The sequence below is a fragment of the Scleropages formosus genome, chromosome 25 (genome assembly GCF_900964775.1).
Source record: "Scleropages formosus chromosome 25, fSclFor1.1, whole genome shotgun sequence".
NCBI classification, from domain to species: Eukaryota; Metazoa; Chordata; class Actinopteri; order Osteoglossiformes; family Osteoglossidae; genus Scleropages; species Scleropages formosus.
Genome location: NC_041830.1, coordinates 10319048 through 10342487, shown reverse-complemented (window position 1 = coordinate 10342487; position 23440 = coordinate 10319048). Strand labels below are relative to the sequence as shown.

General features: G+C 44.9%; 1 protein-coding gene across 1 annotated transcript in view; it reads right to left on the bottom strand.

Moving 5' to 3' along the window:
• LOC108921486 (somatolactin-like) overlaps nucleotides 1-19456 on the bottom strand; it is a 106213-nt gene extending 86757 nt beyond the window's left edge. Inside the window, exon 1 of the mRNA XM_029248976.1 lies at nucleotides 19438-19456. Coding sequence (XP_029104809.1) covers nucleotides 19438-19456 — 19 coding nt within the window. The remainder of the gene's footprint in view (nucleotides 1-19437) is intronic.
• Between the last annotated feature and the right edge of the window lie 3984 nt (nucleotides 19457-23440).

Genomic DNA, 23440 nt, shown 5'->3' with positions numbered 1-23440 from the left:
TCCACCGCGAGGTCGTGTCCTTCCTTAGGATTTAATCCCCTCCAATAAGAGTGACTCCTCACCCTTCAGGCAGCGGACTTGCTGGATAGGGATCCTACCCTACTTAGCCTTAAGATCCAACTCTACTAGCCTTCAAGTCTCGGAGCAACAGAATATTTTGATGGCTGCAGTGGGAATGTGTTTGCCCTTGATATTTACCTTGAGATTCACCCTTTATGGGTTTTGTTTATTATTGTTATTTTGCTCAGTAGAAAACAAAGGAAATCAATTATCTCTGTTTGTATTGGTGGATATTAACAGCGGTATAAGTGACTCATTCAGTGGCACCGCAGCAAGGCATCTCTTGGCATTCGGAAGAGCAGACGTTTGGCCAGAAGTCGACTCCTACAACGAGTGACTCTTCTGCCGCTCGCTGGTAGCAGGAGCTGCTTTTGCTGGCTGATGTTCCGCTGCATCTGTTCCCTAACAACTAGAAGCAGCGATACACAAAATTTTGTAAAGATGCCTTGATTAAAAACCACAGAACAGGCCGTCTCGGCCCACTTGACACATCTCTCAGAGATCCATGCTTGTCCAGCTTGTGTTGGAAACAGCCTTTAGGGCCTATTCTACTCATACCAGTGTTGACGAGCTCGCCTCCAACTCAGCCAATACAGTCGAAAGCCTTTCTTTGAGACGATTTATTATCATTATCTCTCAACAATCATTGTTATTAGTCCTATATCTCACACTTTTCTCCAAAGTTATTTATAATGCTAAATTAGGCAGGTACTCTATGTATTAATGGCTCTACCCACAATGCCACCTGTTACCAGATGCGATAACAATTACATTTGTTCATTTAGCAGACACTTTTCTCCAGAGCAACTTATAGTGTTAAGGTACTTCCAATTATTTACCCATTTATGCAGCTGGGTAATTTCACTGGAGCAATTTAGGGTGAGTACCGTGCTCAAGGGTCCAACAGGTAAAGGAGGGATTCAAACCTGCAACATCTGGCTCCAAAGGTAACATCTCAGGCAGGTAATTTTAAACTTTAACCCAATTTAAAATTGCAGAGGCATGTATTTGGCACTTTTTTCTCGGGTAAATTACAGTGTTAGGTTTGTAAACTACTTACAGCACACTGATTTACCCATTTACACTGCTGGGCAATTGTTACTATATCAGTTCAGAGTAGGTAATTTTATCAAGGTACTACAGCAGGTGAGGGATTCATACCTGTGTCCTTCTATTCCAATGCGTTGGCTTTAGCCGCCATGCCATCTGCTGTCCAAATCAAGGTAATACAAATGCTCTCACGCTCCTTTCTCTTGTGCGATGCAGGTGACACTGACTGTGCATGGCACTTATAAACCACCCCCCACCGATCTTACCGAACGCGGAGCACTCCGCTGTCCCCCACTCATGCCTGTAAAAGCCGAGCGGAATAATCAGGCGCTTTAGTGCAGCCACTCCAGGTAATTATGATCGGGTTTCCAATTACAGCGAGAAGTCAGTCCTTGGACATCTCTTTGCACGTCGCTGATATTACTCCGCTGGGAGCGCCGCTATTCAAAGATATGGCAGACATTCTCGTCTGAATTAAGAGTTCAAGTGCGCCAGGTGTCCTGTACAATGGCGCACTGCTTCAGAGTGTTAGCAGCTCCGCTCCCCCTGCGCTCCGCAGGCGCCGGCCCACATGTGTCACTTCGACGGCAGCAACTGGGGCGGAAATGTGACATTTTGAGACCGAGGACGGGCCTGGAAAAAAAAAAAATCTTAAAAAAAGAGAGAGAAAGTAGTCGTTCTCAAAGCTTATATAATATCCCGATTATTTTCCCAGGAATTCGCAATGAAACGTGCATTTTGCATGGCGTTCAGCAAAATATTACCTTACAGCTCATTAAAACAGTGCAGAAAACAACGGGATTAACAGCGAACTTCGCCATTTGCGCAATAAGAGAAGAGGCATTGTGTTAGTGGGTTTCAAAGCTCATTTTGAATCTGTGTTAAGCACATTTTATACATTTTCACAATTACATGGTGAACATTTTGAAGTTCTGTCGACACAAAGTTTGTGCTTGTCAACTATTTGGAAATGGGACAGATTATTTTAAGCAAGTGTGTTTATTCCTCGGAGTCAACGCACTTTGCATTTACGTTTTGCGTAATGAGTTTGCTTTGGAAACCTCCGCCGAATGCCGATTTAATGTGATGCTAATCTCATTAATCATTCAAAGAGGAATAAGCACTGAATCATCAGAAATGTGTCATTCGCTTTCCTCAGGACTGCTGAAAAAAGGGAAAGAGCTGCCAGTTAAATGTGGCGATTAATCATTTCGAAAAGGCCGTGTGTTACGGAACGCCGGAATTTCCTGAATTTGCACTTTGCACCTACAGCGTGACCCTGTACCACACGCACACGGTACATTTACACTGCCTTTATTCAGTCAGCAGCTGTTCGTTTCTGACGCTCGTCTCCAAATCACCGTACAGATCATAATAGATAACATGAAAGTCCACAACAAAGAGCTTCAGATGCAGATGTGTCACAGCACATATTTTGCTGGCGCACGTTATATGAACAGCTGCCCGTAGAAGCGAGTGTGAGTGTCAGATGGTGTGATGTGAATTTATGAAGCAGTCGGGAGATCAGGAGAAAAATGGGGTTTGAGACCTTTCTTGAATACCGGGAAGGATTCAGCAGCTCTGAGGGTGAGAGGGAGTCCATTCCAGCCCGTCAAAACCAAATGGAGAAGCAACAAAAGATTTTTGAATTTTGACCCCTTGTGAGAGGGACCATCAAGCGGGCAGAGGTGTGGGATGCAGAGGTGTAGCAAGCGAGCAGAACCTCTATGTATCTGGGTGCAGCTCCTTCGACTGCCCTGCGGGCCATGACCTGAGAGTTGAACATGATGCCATGAAGCCAATGGAAGCGATGAGGAAAGCTGAGAGAGGGAAAAAACTGCAGCAGGTCAAACGCAATTTGGAGGTCAACCATATTCTAGATCAGCAATATCAAACAATAAAAATAATAGCAGAAAGCATGGGAAACTTTCTACCTTTGTAGAAAGTAATTTTCCGAGGATATTTTTGTTCCAAAAACGAACGAAAGAATTTCCGTGCTCCCTATGAGTTTTACGAAACCGATTTTTTAATTATCGCTGCCGATCGCCACGGCCTGCGTGTATCTGGTGGCGTGGCTCGGCAAGTCGGCGCAGCAGCCGAACTAATTAGTCGCGTTGTTTTGTTCTTTTTCCCATGGTCGCCGTTCTTTAGCTTCAGCTGTCTAATTGACAAAGTGTGCACTTAACCTGCCAAATTAGCAGCAATGTGTTCCATTAAAATTAACGGCTGTCATCGTTTCAGGGAAAGATAACCTTTCGCCACATGTTTAGTCCTCGCTGAGATGTTATGTGTTCCCACTTCCGAATGCCATATGAGTCTGGTCATTATACTATTACTACTACTACTACTACTAATAATAATAATAAAAATAATAATAATAATAATAATAATACCTTTTTAGACAAATACATTTGCAAGGTTAAACATGCTTATTTTTGGGGATTTATAATGAAACACCCACTCACCCACTCACTCACTTACTCTCTTTCCTTAACTATTTGTCTAATGCAGGGTGGTGGGAGTCTGGAGTCGATCCTGAAAGCACAATGTGTTAAGAGAACAGGATTCATCTTGGATGGGACATCAGTCATTGCAGCATGTTCAAACACAACATTATCTGTTTTTTTTTTTTTTTTATTTATTTTAGGCTCTGTTTAATTCTGTTTTATTTTTTATTTTACTCCTGTTGAGTTGCTGAACTTTCAAATAAATTTTTTTGTATTGTCAAATTTAAAAAATAATTTGAATTGCTGTGGCCTGATTAAAACGCATCTTGGGGGGTGCGGTGGGTTGGCCTGGGTCCTGCTCTCTGGTAGGTCTGGGGTTCGAGTCCTGCTTGGGGTGCCTTGTAATGGACTGGTGTCCCGTCCTGGGTGTGTCTCCTCCCCCTCCAGCCTCGCACTCCGTGTTGCCGGGTCAGGCTCCGGTTTGCTGCGACCATGTATGGATAAGCGGTTTCAGACAATGTGTGTGTGATTAAATTGCTACTTTTTTTTTTTTTTTTTTTTGCTGATTGGATGCTTAACCTGTCTTTTCACACAAAAATAAGAGTATGAGCAGTTGTGTCCAGTCTGTTTAGTGGACTGTGCGGCCACCACCGAGCCACTACGGGCACTTTAATTCTGAGACGAAAGCCACGGTGGCACAATGACCATCTGATAGGGTATTGCTGCTGGCTGAAGGGTTGTTCCGGAAAGGGCTTTACCTGCTTGAGTCACCCTCCGTTCTTCACCGCATTCAATGATAAATACAAATTCTCATGAGGTAAAACGTACTGCCTCCTATATTCCGATGTGAATGAGGTTTTGGTGCGCTGTGGATCAGGAAACAATTATGACCTAGTAACATGGTTTGAGTCTCAGCCCGCAGCTTCCATGTCTCCGTATTGGGATTTTAGACTGAGTAAACCATCCCCACCTCTTAGTCACCTGCCTTATTGCGTTTTGGGGGTGGGACCTCATCAAGAGAAGACCTTCTGCAGCATCACTACACTGGGAATTAACATACTGTGTGCCTCAAGGATAGACTCTCGACTGCTGCGTCCCTTTATTGGACAAGAAGTTATTGATATTGGATTGATAGATACAGCCTCAGAATGCGAATATGAATATGGAAAATCCTTCAAAGTTACATAACCTGTATCTTTTTATCGCATCATTGACCATGATTTCTCTTTGGTTTTAATGTAAATGTAGGGAAGTACAACATGATTTCCCTTAGAAAATGTAGGAAATATTATACCATGATACAGCTGATACAGTAGTGCAGGGGTTAGAGAATTGTAAACAGAAATACGGTTAAACGATTGCTACTTCAAATCCCATGACGCAGGCTACTGTTTTACCCCGCAGCAAGGTGTTTAGCCTAAATTCCTTGGGTAAAATATTCAGCTGAATAAAGTTTATGCTATGTGAGCTGATTAGGTGTAAAGCATAAATTAAGCAAATGCGAAATGCTATTCACCCTCGCTCTGGAAGTAGAAGTAATTCATGTTATCGCTGCCCTATATTCTGCAAGTGCTTCAAGATGATTATTGGTATTAATTTCTGCTCCATTTTTCTTTCTCTGCAGGCTCACAGTGAAGGGGCCACGAGCATGTTTTGTGGACGGACTACATTCCGACCCGCAGTTCCCACGTTCCCCTACGCGAGGCGCCGTCCCCGATGGAAACCCTCCCGTGTTTTCTTCTCGCTCTTATGACTGAGGCCGAAAGACAAGGCCAGAAACATGCAGGAAAAATGCAGTGGTGAATGAGTGGCCCTCTGGGGCCCTGAAAACGCATTATCACAAGGCCATTACACGTTAATTGTTTTACATGGGACAATATTTATCCAAAGGCATTTACTAAACATAAAAGACTATTTTAACATTCATTAGTTTTATGAATACGTAATCTACAAAGTGCTAAAATCAGACTGGACAGCAGTGCCGGCTAATCACATAAATTATTATTATTATTAATATTATCATTATTATGCTAGGCTTCTGGGATAGGCTCTGGACTGCCAGGACCCTGCACAGGACAAGCTGTTAGTGAAAATGGATGGATTGATGGGTGAATTATTATTAATACTAGAAGTAACAGTAATAGGAGAAGTAGACATAGCAGTAAATTTGAGTAAATTATTAATGTTAAACATTTTAAATGATCCCTGGGCATTAAAATTGGAAAATTACATCATTTAATTTTATTTAATAAATTAGCTTTATTGGCTCCCTGTGATATGGAGGATGTGAGTATCAGTCTGATGAGAGTCATGCGGAAGAGGGATGGGGAAGTTTCTGGACGAGAGGTCACGTCAAGGTCTGTCGATTTCCCGCTGGACGCGCTGACCCCCACCGGCACTCTGCCGTCCTCCTCCAGCCGAATGGAGGACAACAATAAAGCCCCAACAAAAAGGATCACGCACAAAAGCTCTCCCTCATCATCACGGATAAATAAAAGCTGATACAGATCTGCTGAGAAAAAAATGCGATGCGTCAGGGTCACTCGGAGGAGGAGACGGGAGTCAGCAACACCAAACCCGACTCTTGTGACTAATTCGGGATTTAACCAAATCCACGCAGTGTCTCTCTCAGTTGGCAGGACAGCAGAAACTACAAGTCCGCTCCGCTCCTTACGCTCCATCCAAAGTATGCTTTGGCGAGGGCTTTCGCAACTGCAGCCACCCTCTATACTTTCCATGCTCCCTTTTAAAATTTTCCCTGAAATCATCACCAGCAAAGAAATTTTACCGTTACCGTATCACTTCAAGGGGAGTTCATGGAACAAGGGTACTACAGCAGGAATACGATTCAAAACATTGACCTTCAGGCTATAAAAGGAACAGCTTGAAACCATATGCTACCATACCCAGCATGTTGTTTTTGTTTGGGCTTTCCCCACACCTGTGCAGACTCCCTTTCCAAGGTACCATACAGCAGTTATTTCCTGTCTCACAGTTTTTTTTTTTTTTTTTTTTTTTTATTAACTGCCCATTATGTAGCCTCAAACATCAGATGGATCCCTGCAAAAAAAGATTCATCCAGTCTGGGTGATCTGAGGACACCTCACTCCTGAGGTGTCCTCCTGAAGACCTCAGGTCAGGGAGGCCCTTTAGAATAGATGTTCTGCTCTCAGAGCTTAATTAAAACCTCTCCACACACGTGTCTGCAGGATTTCCCGGCCTGAACACACTTCCATTCTGCCCCCTATGAAGAGTGTAGGAGTGATGCCGATGTACACATGAGCTTCACCTAATGTCATCAACCGAATGTGTGTTGGCACCCAACAGCAGTGTGTAGAGACTAAGCTGAGATCAGGCATGGGACCAATAGATAGATAGATAGATAGATAGATAGATAGATAGATAGATAGATAGAACATTTAATGAGATGAAGTTATTGAAAGGAGGGGGGTGCGGTGGCGCAGTGGGTTGGACCACAGTCCTGCTCTCTGGTGGGTCTGGGGTTCGAGTCCCACTTGGGGTGCCTTGCGACGGACTGGCGTCCCTTCCTGGGTGTGTCCCCTCCCCCTCTGGCCTTGCGCCCTGTGTTACCGGGTAGGCTCCGGTTCCCCGTGACCCCGTATGGGACAAGCGGTTCTGGGGGAAAAAAAAAAAAAAAAAAAAAAGTTATTGAAAGGTCTCAGCATGCTGTCTGACAGCCACAAAGCCATTGATACTGGTATAATCCACTAAGGAACTAATTAAAACAAGGTGTTCTTGTTTCTTCACTTTAAAAGAAGACTTTCAAAGCCTATTTGCATCATTTACATAGCAGACACACACACACATGTTGTCTGAACCACTCGTCCTGTACAGTGTCGCGGGAATCTAACCCGGTAACACAGGGTGTAAGGGACACACCCAGGACAGGATGGCACACCCGTCTATCTCAAGGCACCCAAAGCAGGACTCAAACCCCAGACCCCCCAGTGAGCAGGACCTGGTCCAACCCACTGCGCCACTGCACTCCTCTGTTTTTCCAAAGTGACTTTCAATGAACTCTATGCAGTGTTATCACCCCACACACCTTATTCACTGCAGTGATTTACACTGCTAGATACACTACTTACACTGGGTCACTCATCCATAGATCAGTGGAACACACTCTCTCTGTCACTCACACACTGTCTCTCCTTATACTTTTAACTGTTTCTTAAATAATCCTTTGTGGGCATTTGCTTGAAAGTGATGCAAAAGGAATTCACTAAAAGCTTAATAGTTGTGCCACCCTCCCCCCGCAACGCACAATCCCTTGGTTTATTTTGTTTATGTTAGACTACATAAAAGTTAAAACTGATTACCAAAGACCGAAAATAAATACATGTCCTCTCCACAAACTTCTATTCAGTGTCAGTTGTTTACAAGCTCATGCCATGAACACACACAAAGTTCATCTTTTATTGATCACTCAAGGACACCAGGCACTAGCTGTGAACACCGTGGAAGTGAATTGAATCAATGCGGCTCCCCCAGCGTTATTCTGTCTTGGCGCTCTGTACTCCCATCCATCAGCTCAGAGGCTAAACACAGATTGTTCTTGTTCAGTTACAAGCAAACATTTTGGTCACAGCTGAAAAAAATTGAAAATATGAAAAATAAATCAACTGGGAAATGTTAGTATTTTAGGAAATTCACACCTCCATCGTTTTCAACACAAGAAGCCACGGTCCACAGTAACCGGAGAGTTCTGTTCCCAGTTTTTGGTTGCATTTACATCTCCACTAATTAGGCCTATACACTTCAGATTTGGGAGGTTAAAAGATCATTTCCATACAGAACAAACTTCAGCTCGTAATAATTTCACTGAAACAGGCACTACCTTTCAAGTAGCGCCTCGAATGTAAAATAGCCAAAAAAAAAAAAAAAAAAAAAAAAAAGAAGCTTCACAATCAAATATGAGCACAGTGTTATTCAAAATGATAATGAATGTATCTGCAGCAGAGCTCGCTGAGTAAATGAGTTTGCAGCGATGTGGAGCGTCTACCCTAGAGCCAGGAGGAGAGTTTGATTAGACCCCTAGTGAGAATCCGCTTTTTGTGGGTACCGAGCTAATCCCGTCTCCTTTTGGGTTAGGAACATCGCAGGTCTGATCCTTGTCTCGCCAACATGCCGATTGCACCGCGGTAATTGCGTCGAGAACATGGCTTTGTAAACAAGGCTTCTATCACAGGGAAAAAAGAAGAGGAGCAGCAACACAAGCACTCAAAGTGACAAAAAGAACGTTTGTCTTCGTAGGCACTGAATGTGAACCGGTTCCCATGGTGTAAACGGTCGTTTCAAGTTCTCGCGTAATTCATATTCCATGTTTCCAGCCCCAGCCGGGCAAAGTCAATAACTGCAAGGCCAAAGTAGTCGAGTGATCGCCTTGGATCTTGATGGACCGGGCTTTTTAGCCGATGTCAGGTCACTCAGACTCCAAGCCCCAAACCATCAGCCTAAGGTGGGCATGCTGGGGCGTTAATAGTAATATGGGGACCCAGCGGTCTAGTTAAAGGCTACGGAATCTGTACAATATTTTCAGAAAGTTCTGGCAAAAAAAAAAGAAAATTTCTGCAGAGCCTGAGTTGCAGGCGTGAATTGTGTTATATCCCAAAGCAAAGAAGGCAGACCTGTCCCTCCCGGCTCTTAGGAACGGGGAAACATTGTTCCAGGCGCCGAGAGGAAAACGATAACGGCAATCTCATTGTGCGAATAAAGTTTCCTAATTTTTTTTAATGACTGCCACTACTTTAGTGTGTGTGTTAGCACTTTTAGTATCAGCTTAGTTCTCACAGAATTTACTTTCTTTCGCAAATAATTATTCATGCTTCAGGGGAAGTTGGTTTAGATGTTCTCAGCCCCTTCTGTGCTGTCTTCGCTGAGTGACTTGGTAGGTTCCCCCCCCCCCCCCCCCCCCTTGTTTTTTTTTTTTGCATGAATTTGTTCCATGGTCTTTCATTTATTTCCTCTCGTTTCACTCGTTACGTGTCGAGAGCTCAGAACACTTTATTGGCAGCATATTATAAAACATACAAGAATCGCTTGTGGTTTGTCCCAGGCATTAAAAAAAACAGGACGATAACCACATCCAAGACGACCGCAACGCACAAGCAATAATTTGCAAGACAACAACAATGTAAACATCAGCAGATGACAACAATGCAAATAACTGCAGTGTGTAAACAAACACAGTTCAAATATACTGGTGTTTATAAACATGCACTATGGACCGCTTGTCAAATGTAGTGCAAGATAAGCAGAGGGGTAAAACTTGCCAACAGTGGATGGAGGGGGTGCAAAGTGTCTCTGATACGGTACGTGACAGGGACCCTCCACACACACATATCGCAGAAATATGTACAGTAAACAGCAGTACAGATACAATATATTTCTGCAAATGCATAAGCAATTTTTAGTGTCAGAATCACTTTATGTTGCTTTGCTCTTTGGACACGGCAAAATAATTCCACGGCGGCTGACTGCAAAAAGTGCCCTAACTTCTGAATTTACTCAAATTAATTTTGCATCTTGACGGACGACGAAAAAAAAAAAAAAATGCTTTGAAACGCTATTCTGAGGAATCCCTCAACTGTGCGCAAAGTTTATTTTGCTATTAATATATATCTGCTGATGGCTGCAATAAAATGCTTGATGCTCAAATTCAGCCATATCAGACAAGGCTCGAATGAGATGATTAAGAGGCACGAACATGCTTTCTCTGCATCCTGGCAATTTTACTCTTTGTCATTGATTTTTCTTCTCGTTATTGTTGTCGTTTTCTTTGACCGCTGCAGTGAGTTAATTTGCTATAAAGTCCCCTACTGTTATTATCTGGAGTGTAATTCTGAATATCTGCTGACCCCATAAGAAATCAAGCAGCTCTGTTATTAAAGGATTAATTTTGCTGTTACATAATCGGAATTTGATCATTTTTTTTTATTTATGGATATCCTGTGTGTGTGGGGGGGCTTGTGTATCGCCTGCTCTGGGGACAGTAAGATTTGGACTCCTTTAACAGCTCATATGTTAATGCCAGTCCTATTGCCATCTTCCAATTTTGTGAGTGTATGCGTGTTTTTGTGCGTAAATTCCATCACGCCATGTGCAGCAGATGGTGTAGAGCTTGTAGCTGCCTCCTCACACACGGATCTTTGAATCCCACCACCCTCTACTGCAATCCTCTTGATCGAGGTACTTACCTTGAACCGACACAGTAAAAATTACCCAACTGTATAAATGGATGGATCATTGTAAGTAGCTTAATAAGTTGCGTTGGAGGAAAAATGTCAGCGAAATAAATTAATGTAAATGAAACTGATCCCGTGTAACGAAGACGACGGCGGCCGTCCCACCACTTACATTTTTGGATATGTAATTGACCTCATCCAGCGAGATGGGGAAAAAACACAGGAAAGTCAAGTCATTTTAATCAATAATAAAAGGCTGCGTATGGAGTAATGAACCTAGCGCAGGTTTCATGAAGACGGTCGAGACCGTGAAACGGCCGCTCCGCTAACACATCCTGTTAAGCTAAGTGCTAACAGGCCGAATCCTCGCAGTTCCCATTGAGATGCGAGCGAGAGCCTGCTTAAAAAAGGACTTTTTACCCCTTCTCTAACATATCTCAATCTATATTCAGCTCCTGATGGAAATGTCGGTGCGAATGACCCCTCGGTTTGCCTGTGCCCGACACTGAGGGGACCTCAAGCTGACACGCTCATGGAGAAACCCCACGGAATGTCACCTGGCGATGGCCCGAAATCCCGGCGCGCGCGTGAGCTGCGTCGGCAATCGGAGACGCGCACGATTTATCATTATCATCCGATATTATAATCTGCAGACAAGGACTCGCACCCCTTCATCGCTCACTGTGGACCGTGCGCATTGCTTATTAATCTTTAATCTCATTTCATTACAACTAAATTCATTAAATCAATAGTAATTTTGCACTCGCTTGTGCCGCAATTCCAGGACTATGGGGCACTCTTAGCATCATGGGCTTTTTTCCATTAAAAAAATTCATTGGTAGGAAAAGTGGCAATAATTCACTCACCGGGCCACTTCGGCCGGACGGAAGACCAGCGTCTGCGTGGTACTCGAAGATCCCCCGCTCTGGAATTTACCACAAATAAATGAAGTAGCACTCGTTTTTGTTTCCGGATGTCTCCTTGGTGACACGCAGCAGCGGCCTCATCTATAAATAAGTGTTTTTAATCCCTTTACCTTCTCTACGCCCAACTCCTCTGGTTGGCACTCCATCGCAGGCACACTTAAGTGGATAAATGTTAAGGACTCACACCCCCATGTGAGCAAGTGAGGAAAAAAAAAAACTTACATAACCTACAGTAAAAAATCTCCACCAAGTAAATGTTAGACATAGAGAAGCTTTGGCTCTTTTGCCATTTGGACAGAACCAACCAACCAAGCAACCAAAAAACCAATTTCAAGAACTGCTTGTCCTGAGTGGGGTCGCGGCGAGCTGGAGCCTATCCTGGAGACAGTGGTTGAAGGTATGGGATGGGGTGGGGTGGGGTGGGGGGGCACACCCCGGATTGGACGCCAGTCCATTGCAGGGCCCCATTTGGACATAGTTAGGTATAATTAAAATAGTGAAATAATTCATATCCATCCATGTTCATTAACTGATTGTCCTGAGCAGGGTCACTGTGATCCAGAGCCTATCAAGCAAGGCAGAAGGGGAGTACACCCTGGAAGGGGTGGGAATAATAATAATAATAATAATAATAATAATAATAATAATAATAATAAAAGCACAAATATAACAAGTTTTATAGTGAACATTCTAGAAAATATTTATTGCTCTAGTGCACAGCTACAACAGCTGGAAATACGTGCGCTATTTACTGCCGAGACTTGCCCATGCAGCTGTTGCTGTGTACACAAATAGCACAGAACACAGCAGCGTCCCGTGGTATAACAGTCCAGTAGCGGAGGGGGTGGGAATTGTTTCTCCACAGCCCGAGACGCCAGGCTGACAGTGATATATCTCTGTCGTCTGCAGTTTACTCTCCGTGGTGACACGTGTGCCCGGTGGTCCGGAACACCGCCGCCGCACGCTGCCCGTGTCATGCGTATCAGGGTCTGGAGGGGCCTACGTGGAGAGCTGGGTCGGGGGGGACAAAAAACACGGCCTGCCATCGGCTTGAACCCGATTCCTCCGCACATCAAAACAGCAAGACGCTTAAAAGACATCCATCGCAGGCCGATATGGGATTGCTTGGTGTTGCTCTTAGCAACGGCCAGCCCTGAGCAAACAATTCGATATCCTTCCATGCTTATGCAACTTTATAAATGGACATCTTCTAGTTGCACTCCAGGTGCGAGGATGAGGAGGCAGGTGCCGAGACGAGACGTCGTTGCGAAGAGCTCATTATTAGTTTGCGATGCGATGCCCGAAAAACATCCCTCGTTATTCGGAGCAATCAGTTTGGCATTGAAAAAACATATCGTTTGCCCCTATGAATATTAATGCGACGTCAGCGCATCCGAATGACTTTTTCTTCCCACCCGAAGCGCATTTAAAAGAAGGTAGTTCCGCGGCTCCGTGAAATAACGCTTTTAAAACCGCTGGGATTGCGCACCCAGGCGAGCGCCTGCGGACATAAATATGGAAGCTCCGCAAAGGAAACCAGCTGTAATGTTCGATGCCATAGTGACATTTTTACGGCAGATCCCGAAAGCAAAAAAGGACAGTTTTATACACTGGTTCCTCAACTGAAGGAGCCGAAATCTGTTCATAAATTGATTTGTTCAGAACTTGCAAGACTCACTTCAACCGCTAAGTCACAACAAGCAAAAGGTTAATAATAGACATGTCCCTTGATTTATTCGATGGTTAGTTGTTTCATGCAGCGATGATGAATTGAAGATTTTTTAAAATGTTTTTATTTACTTAAAGAAACAGACACATCACACATCATCTGAAACTGCTTGTCCCAGTGAACCAGAGCCCAACCCAGCAGCACAGGGCACAGGGCTGGAGGGGAGGGGGACACGCCCAGGAGGGGACGCCAGTCTGCCGCAAGGGACTCGAACCCGAGACCCACCAGAAAGCAAGACCTGGTCAAACTCAGTGCGCTACCGCACCCCCCTCTTAAAGAAACACACACACACACACATTTTCAGAACCGCTTGTCCCTTACAGGGTCACGGGGAACCGGAGCCTAACCCGGCAACACAGGGCGTAAGGCCGGAGGGGGAGGGGACACACCCAGGACGGGACGCCAGTCCGCCGCAAGGCACCCCAAGCGGGATTCGAACCCCAGACCCACTGGAGAGTAGGACTGTGGTCCAACCCACCGCATCCCCCCTTAAAGAAACATTCAAATGAAAACTCTTTTGACATTCCTGAAAATAAGAATATGCCGTGTGAAACTCTATTTGGCGGTAGTTGTTGAGTGATTCATCCCATGATGTTCCCTTATTAACCATCAACACCCAGGAACACTCTTCAGGAGCTGTAAACACTGTGGAATAGAGGTGAATTAATGTGGTCCCAGATTGCTGTTCCATTCAGCTCCTTCGCTAAGGACGGGTTGTGCCATGAAATTTTAGAAAATGCTGGAAATATTTGTGAGTGCTGGAAAATTCTTCAGCAGACATCCACACGAGGAGCCAGTGCACTTTTATATTTCTTTTTGGTCCCGCCGCCTAATTGTCTGGTGGCTCAGGAATTTGAATGAATGTTGCGTGACTCTCAAGCAGAAGTAATTAAAGAGGGTCACAAGCAGGGATTTTCTGTGGGCTTTTTTCCTTCCTTTTTGTTTTTTTTTTTTTTTTTTTGCCGATCACAGCACATTTTCCCCTAGTGCCCCGACTGCACATGCAAATGAGAGTGCGGTAACGTAAGAGGCCCCGGCCTTTGTTTCAAACGAGCAGCGATTCCGCAGTGGGGTCCCCGCTTTAAATGGGTTCCATTAAATTTTAACGCGCCTTTGTCTTTAACATGCAGCGCTGCGGAGAAAGTCGGCCCTGCGTTATTTCCTAATGCGAATGTCAATATGTTCATGGGGGTGCAGTAAAGCTACCGAGAAGAGAATTTTATTGGTCCGTGTCCAGTATCAGCCATCGTCATCCATCACTCCAAACTAAGATACGTAACGGCGCACAGTTAAAGCAACGCGACCAAGATGCTGGATTGATTGTCTTTCCCTCCCGATACCCCCGCGCGCACACACACACACACACACACACACACACAACACACACACACACTTTCTTCTCTGGTGTATTCCATCCCATCAGCAGTAGGGATTAGCATTTCTCAGTACAGGTAAAAACAAAATATATCAATAATTATCCCGCAGAGAGCATCTCTTGTAGTGATTTATTTATGCTCTGCGGATGTGTATCGAATAGGAACAATGCACAGCTCTTAAAATAAAAAAAAAAGAGTTACAGAGTCCAGTTAATTTATATTTCAAATCCATAGACAGAATAGAATCAAAAATTACAAGACATACACTTACATACATATTGCATAAACACAGAATGGTACATAGCTAAAGGCACAGTATACTTTAATGCAATTTGAATGAACACATAAACATAAGTATTTAAATCTTGATGTGTGATCACTTCAGCTGAACAGAAAAAAAAATGACACAAATCGAACACACACACACTGTCCGAGACTGCTTGTCCCAAGCGGGGGTCGCAGCGAACCGGAGCCTGACCCGGCAACACGGAGTGTGAGGGGACACACCCAGGAGGGGACACCAGTCCGTCACAAGGCACCCCCAGCGGGACTCGAACCCCAGACCCACCAGAGAGCAGGACTGCAGTCCAACCCACTGCGCCACCGCGCCACCGCACCCCCCATTTATGGTACTCTTTACTCTTAATGTCTTTTGTCATGGCCATAGTTTTTTTTAGAGCAAATTAAATGCATATTCTACGCTGTTTGTGGGGGGGGCATGGTGGTGCAGTGTGTTTGTCTGGGTCCTGCTCTCCGGTGGGTCTGGGGTTCGAGTCCTGCTTGGGGTGCCTTGCGATGGACTGGCGTCTCGTCCTGGGTGTGTCCCCTTCCCCCTCCGGCCTTACGCCCTGTGTTGCCAGGTAGGCTCCGGTTCCCCGTGACCCCGTAAGGGACAAGCAGTTCTGAAAATGTGTGTGTGTGTGTGAGTACCATAAATCAAGGGTATGACAGCATGAATGAGGATTCAAACCCATTCAATTGCAAAAAGGCAGCATTAGCCACTATGCCACCTGCTGGCCTTTTCTGGCTAAAGATTGTGCCTTTCATATTTCTCTTTGTCACAGGGAGACAAATAATTACCTGGATGTTTTTAGCCAAGTATTATTAGGGAAAGGTTAAGTGAGGCATTTAAAAGAAGGGAAATTAAGATCGCTCAATGGTGTGAGAGTAAAGAAACCAAGTGCAGAGCACAGCAGACTGAACTGATCATATTTATTAAGTTTATTAGAGTAGCAATGAATTGTTATCTTCTAATTCAACAATTTCAGTGTTTTATTACGGGATGAATACAAATGTTTAGGCATCATTGCATGTTACCAACTGGTTATACAAATGTAAAAAAGTGTGAAAAATGAAGTCCCTGAATGCACACTCTACATAACTTATCAGCCACTGTTATCGTTCACACCTTTGCGGTTGTATTACTATTTGCTTTTATGGATCTTTGTCAGAATTATTATAATTTTCTTGCTTCAGTTAACACCTCAGAATACCTGCCAATTAACTATCGTAGGTGGATATTCTATTGAAAAAGCTCATAATGAGAACTTTTCACAAGAGGAGGGCTGTTCCTGGGATTTGATCCAACAATGTACAGGTGACAAAAGGTCACAGATCTGTCACTCTGTCCACTGGGATGCTGAAGTGTGTCACATTTTTGAAGTTCGCACATTTGCCCGCGTCTCTCACACACACACACACACACACACACACACACACACACACACACACACACACACACACACACACACATACACACACACACACACACACACACACCCTAATTATCATAGCTCTTTTGGTCCCTTCTTGTCATTATCACTATTGGCTTTGTGGCAGATTGTGCTCTTCATTAGCATGTCGGTCACCCTCCACTAATTGAGTTCAGTGACTCGGATGTGTGTGTCCCATCTCGGGAGGGGTGGATCTGAATCCCCGTTGCTTTTGTCAGGCAAAGAGACCAGACGATTTGCTGATTGCTGTATTTCATTTCCTGGCCCCTGCCTGGGGGATGCGACCTTAATTCACTATATTGTACCATGCTTCGGTGTCTGTGCTATATGCTGTCATAGTGTGAAAATATACAAATAATATGGGCCCCACTGAGACCTTCCCTGACCCCCTAACCTCTTACAATTCACACTTTTTTTCAGCAGTGCTTCACAGGAACATAAAAAACTTTCTTAAATACTTTTCCCTGGATTGCTGTGTATCCCCACCCCGAAGTTTCATGGTCTGCTGCTGTTATTATTATTATTATTATTTAGCTGACATTTTCTTTCAAGAGAACTTACAGAGTGAGGTGTGTACACTAAGCCATTTACACCGTTTCACCCATGTATACAGAAGGACAATTTTTTACTGTATTAATTCAGGGTAGGAACTTGATCAAGGCTGCAAAACTATGGGTACAACCACTGGCTGCATCAAGATACTTGAAATGCTGTTTTTTTCTTTTTTTTAAAAAAAAAAAAAAATTCCCTTGGCTTACACAGCTGTATCCCAACCTTCATTGTGAGGAAAAAATATATGTTAATTATGAAAAGCTGAGAAACTAAATGTTGTGAGCTGATCATAATGCTCACACTCAGGAGACAAATGGTAGTTGTGTTAAATATATAGCGCAAAGTAAGGTACTCAACCCAAATTGCTAAAGAAGCACTTTCATCTATGTTAACGGGGTGGCCAGGTGACCAGGCTCAGCAGGTAACACTGGTGCCTCACAGCACCTTGACCGTGCGTCTGGATGCGAGTTTAAACCTGGTATAGTTTGTGTGGAGCTTACATGTTTGCATGGTGTTCCTTTTATAATCCAATATGAAAGGGAAACCATGTGTTTGAGAGTTGGTGATTCTAAATTGCCCTTTGTATGTGTGTGTGTGTGTGTGTGTGTGTGTCTTGTATGGATAGGTGATTGACTGTAGGGAGTTTTCTGAATTCTACCTTGAATTACAAATCAACTAAAAATCTTGGCTAAAGATGTCATCTAAATACATTGAATTAATATAAAAAAGACAATACAAATAAATAATGGAATATATAAATCAGCGCAAATCACTTTGGTCTGCTAAGTGAACAAATGTAGTGGTGGCTAAACAAGTCCATTAAAACTTTCCACTAATCTTTCCATGATGGAAAAATAAGTTTGTGAACAATGTATGGCTACTGCATTCATTTTCATTCTTTTGACATCTCCTGATAAGATTTCTCCAGAAAATATGGGGATGATGGGAAAATTCAGAGGAAAGGGAGAGAAGGACGAGCAGTAGCCAGATGGATGGACTCGCAATAACAGTGGGCACACCCCTTTCAACACTAGTTGCACGTGTGGACGTGTGGGGACAGAACATTCCGGAAGACCGCAACAAACATATTTATAACAAGGGGCCCAAAATGGTGTGTGATCCAAGCAGCTAGACCTTTGGATGCAGCAAAATGGGGGGGGGGGGGGGGGGGGGGGGGGGGGGTTAAGGACAAACCATGGAGCTTGATGTACTCATCGGAGGGACTTCCTTTGCAGCACCAGGCCGCGGTGCCACGGTCGAGACACATTCCGCTGAGCTCTACACGCCGAAGAGCGCCTGCAATCCGTGACATATGGAAGATATGAAAGTTACATAAGAAGGTGCCATGGCAGTGGAGGAAGACAAATGGTAGAGCTGTGCCAAACAAATCGGGGAATTATACAGAGACAACGTCACGGCGAGGCGGAATTATTCAGTGTTTACTTTGGATAGTGACACTTACAAAAACTACTTCGCATTAAATACATTTATCATAGCAAAAGAAGAAGCTTTTTTTTTTTTCAGATAGAGACTTTTCCCTGCTATCAGTATGTCCAGAAACTTTATTTTTAATTTTAAGGGTTTAGCTAAACAGATAGGGAATACTTGAGATAAAAGATGCCCTCGGGTGCAGATGATTTGTTTATTTTTTGCAATAATTCACTTTTTTTTTTCCACTTTGTTGCTTCAAGGTATACTATTTGTATCAAATGATAGGAGAAGATAGTGAGAATACCGTAGTGTTATAGGCAACAGCAGTCCTGCCGGACACGAACCGGCGGCGATGTTTTATCTGCGGGTCCCATGTCGTGACCCCCTAAATCCTCGCAGGGGTTTATATCACATACCTCATGTTTGCAGCTGTGTGTGGCGTGTACTGGAAGTGCTGCTACACCGAAAACATCCAACTCTTTGCAATAGTAAAACACTGTACATTTTTCAGGGGGGTATTAGCTAGTGAAGGGGTGGGTTCCAATCCTCGATCCTTGTCGCACTAAGCTTTCAAACCCTTTACATTCTTATATTGTAGGTCATGTTAGATTATTATTATTATTCTTACAATAATCTGTTTAATACATTAAAAATCAGTTGCAAAGAACTGGTTTATATTCAGCTGACCTGTACCTACAACTAGATGTACTACCTGCAGTCTGAAGGCCCTGAGTTCTAGTGTATTACTTGTTCATGGCACTTACCCTAAATTACTAGATTACAATATCCTGCCGTATAAATTGGCCAAATTACTTGAAGGTGCTTTTGCTCAAACTTGCCTTATTTGTGTAATTAATTCCAGAAATGTTCATACGAATCCCAACACCCCCACGTTTTGCTTCCGCGCAGGTGTGTGCGGGTGACCAACCTTGGACCTTCTCCCCCATGTCGAACACGTTCGGCCCCCATCCCGGCTCCTCTCCAAGCGAAAGCAGCCTGGTTTCACGCAGTTGCGTAGATGTTGAACACACATCCTCGCGGCGCCTCATTTCGGCGTCTCTCGCTGACTTCCCTGACAGCTTTTCAGCCCTGATTTAGTCCAATAACTGGGTTGTCCGTCCAACTTTTATGTGCGGGAATCAGAATCAGTATCGATGTTCCTTATGAAAACGTTACGGGTCCGACTCATGCTAAAATAGACTAAAGGGTATAAATAATGGATGGAAAGCAGGGAGGCTGGGGACCGGAGCTCGGGACACGCTCGGCTCGAGCGTGCGTTTTTCCGCACTAGTGTGTTCAACTGTGATAATGAACTGTGGCTGTTTCTTCCAATGGGCTGACAGGCGGGGGACGTGGCGACAGGGTGGCAGGTTACAGGCGGCGCCTGACAGCTGATCCGCTCGGGGAGACGTGCACCGTGCGAAAAAGAGACGCCGTCGCCGAGGCTCCATCCGGTGGCAGGTGTGACAGCGGGCCGCGCGGGGACGAACGGCGACAGGATGGTCGGCGCGCCGCTTTGCTCAAATCGGGGCCTTAGGAAATTGATCCGAAGACGGGTCCCCGTCACATCCTTATTAAATAAAAAGGAACTCTGTATTGGAGGGGCAGAGGGACAGGGGATGGGACGAAGAGAAACAAAGGTGCGAAAAGGTGCTCGGAATGAAAAAAAGTGTGAAACTGAAAAAAAAGGTAGAAGAGAAACACAAAAATGGGTGCGGGTGGGGGTGCGGTAAAAAGCTTGTCAGTACAGTGGGCTCTCAGGGAGCTGATGGAGACAGAGGTGGGGTCTTTTTGGGAAACGGGCCGTAGAAACAGGACGGAGTGGCACAAATAACTGACTCCCTCCCGCCGACGTTACACCCACTCGGAAAAAAAAAAAAAAAAAAAAAAACACAACACACACAGCAGACACACACACCCCCGCATACCTCTCGACGAAAGCCCCGAGGAGACGGCTGGCCTCGTCTGTTTCCCAGAGATAAAGAGACACCCCCCCCCTCCCCCATCCCCAGAACCGAGGCTGGAACCGCACCATATGGGAAACTGCAGTCCTGTCGCAGACACAGAGTGTGCAGCGTGTGTGTGTGTGTGTGTGTGTGTGTGAGAGAGAGAGAATGGGAGAGAGAGAGTGGGTGTGTTAAAGGATGAATGTGTGCGAATCCTTGTGCGTACATGTGTGTGAAAGGATCCAGCTGTTTACCCGACCACGAGTTCATCGGCGCGTGCGGCTGCGAGGCAGCGAGGCAGCGAGACAGACTCTGGGTGTGTACGTGCGTGCGCGTGCGAGTGTGAGCGTGCGCACTGACAAAAGGCTCACCTCTGAGTTTCTGCTCCCGTTTCAGTGTTTAAATGCAGTTACGTTTGTCTGTGGGAGTGTGTGCGTGTGCATTTTGCCGACTAAATTTTTATACATCGAAGAAAGGAACTGATTTGCATTGAAGTCAAATTCAGCGGAAAGCTCCCGCAATACGGCGCAGAAGTGCGCGCGTCTGTGACGGAGAGCAAGAACGTAAAAGAGAAGAAAAATGTGAATGAAGCCGTTTTATTTTTTTCTTTTAAACGAGTTCTTACTTTTCAAATGTCGAAATGAAGCAACAGAAAAGATCATGGACACGCTCTAAACCGATACAATAAAGGTTGTGCAGGTGCGGTAAATGGATCGATGGTTGTGAAGTTATTTGTCCGACATTTTAAGTCACCTTGGACAACGGAGCCAGGTGAATTATGATTAATTAAAACACAGAATTAATAAAATTCCACACCTGCAATATCCCAGGGCTCTTGGGTTAGTGTCGTGTCTCCAAGGACGGGAAACCCCTCAGACACATCGATGCTGTGCACTTAATAAACACAGTTAGACACACCTAGGGGTGACCGCTTACAGCTGGATTATTCCAGAAACAAAGCACATCAAAGCAGTGTTTTTGTAACCCTGGTGCCCGCAGTGAAAGAACCGAGTGTCCGACGAAGGGACATTTTATCTGAAAAATGAGCAGACGGTGCTGACTTTACAGGCCTCGGAGGGGTGTGATGTATCACACCTTTGGGGACAAGGAGGTGGACGATCAAAGCCCCAGGATAAGTTTAACCGAAATGGCTGTAGGGTATCACTGGGTATATAAACACACACACAAACACACACACACGCACGCCTGTCTCCTGTAACCCAGTGGGACAAAGCTCAATATCACAAAGTGCCCGGTCCTCCGACTCGGACAGCCATGTTTTCCTTTCACAGTGTGTGGGGTGACCCGCGGGTCAGACACCACCGGGAATATCAATATCTCACCGCAGCGTTGAGAAAATCATTACGTCGGGATGCAGGAGCAGCGGCCGCCCCTCGGGGACTTCGGCCCGGGACGGAAGCTCCCTCGTGTGCGTCTTACTTCCATTGTTAGCTTTCCTTCCCGTCGCCGATGCTCTTATCCAGAGTTGCACACCTGGCTGCAGAGTGAAAACACGCGACACTCATTAATCACACAAGTGCGCAGCTGGCACAAAGAGGCGCAAATTTCATGTGCCGCGCTCTGATTGTCCTTTGTGTTTGGTAACCCAACTTGCTTAATTAGCACAGCCAAGCGAGGACATTTGATGCTAATTTGCATACATGCCTTGTACAATAAATGGATGATGTTTGCAAGGCTGGAAACTAGGATCTACAAGGAGGACACTGTGAGAACGGCATGGTCAACTCTGAAAAGACAATGAAGGTACCTTAACCACATCCCCAGTCCTGAGCAGACCTGCATGTGGATCACTAATGGAATCGGAAGCTGGCTGATGGTTGTCAGACCCCAATTGGGTTCCTGGAGACAAAAAGGTGCTGAATACATAGTCACCCAGGGTGTTGCTTTGAGGAACAGTGACCAATGTTCTTAAACCTGTCACGTCCACGCCCGTACCGCCATCGACAGCACCTGACGCAGATCAAGCACCGGACCCCATTTAGTACCCGCGCCCTTAAAAGACCCTCCTCTGCTCTCGTTCCCTTGCGGAATCTCACTGAGACAACCGTCCCTCTGTGCTATGTCCTGCTCTTCCTCATCCCTTGCTTCCTGTCTCCATTCTCCGGCTTTCGACCCTTCACATTTTCCCCTGACCACGTCCATAGATCCTAGCTCTCACTCTGACCGCCCATCCCCGACAACGAGAACTCACCTGACCCCTTGGTTCCTGACGAACGATCCTGCACATGGGTCCAGCTGCCCCGGCGTCCTCGGTTCCGTGTGACAGAACCCTAATGGACTTTTGCATCAGTATTATTAATGATAATCCATCTTATTTTGGGATTTTTAAAGTACATCTTTGAAAAGTTCTGGCGACAGCTGGTAGCATAACAGTTAGAGCTGCTACATTTGGACCCAAAGGTCCTGGGTTTAAGTCTCATGTCCAGCTGTAGTACCCTTGAGCAAGATCCTTACCCTAAATTGCTCCAGTAAAATTACCCAGCTGTATTGTAAGTTGGTTTGGAGAAAAGTGTCAGCTCAATGAATAAATGTGCATCTGAAAATCCAACACGAACTAGTCTTAAAATAGGCTCATTTTGCCTGGCAACTCCGGGGTTGTGTTTTCAGCTCTAAAGTGCCAATCCACTTGCGTCCATGTAGAGTTTGTGTGCTCTGCCCGTGTTTGCATGGGATTCCTACCACAAGCCAAAGACATTTGCTGAAGAAGGCTATGGTAAGGAACTTCGGCACCCTGACCTTCTATGAAAACCGTAAGAGTACCTCGTAAGAGTAAACTTGAATACGCTCATCCGGGGTACAGATGTAGTAAATATCGCGAGTGTGAAGACAGAAGAGTATCGGAGGTTTCCTAGCTGAGTGAGCGAGACTAAGGCACTCTCTCTGTGCAAATGGAAAAGCAGACACCACTTCATTTAATGGCTCATTTCATGCAAATGCATTTGTCGTTACTGTTTCCTAATCACG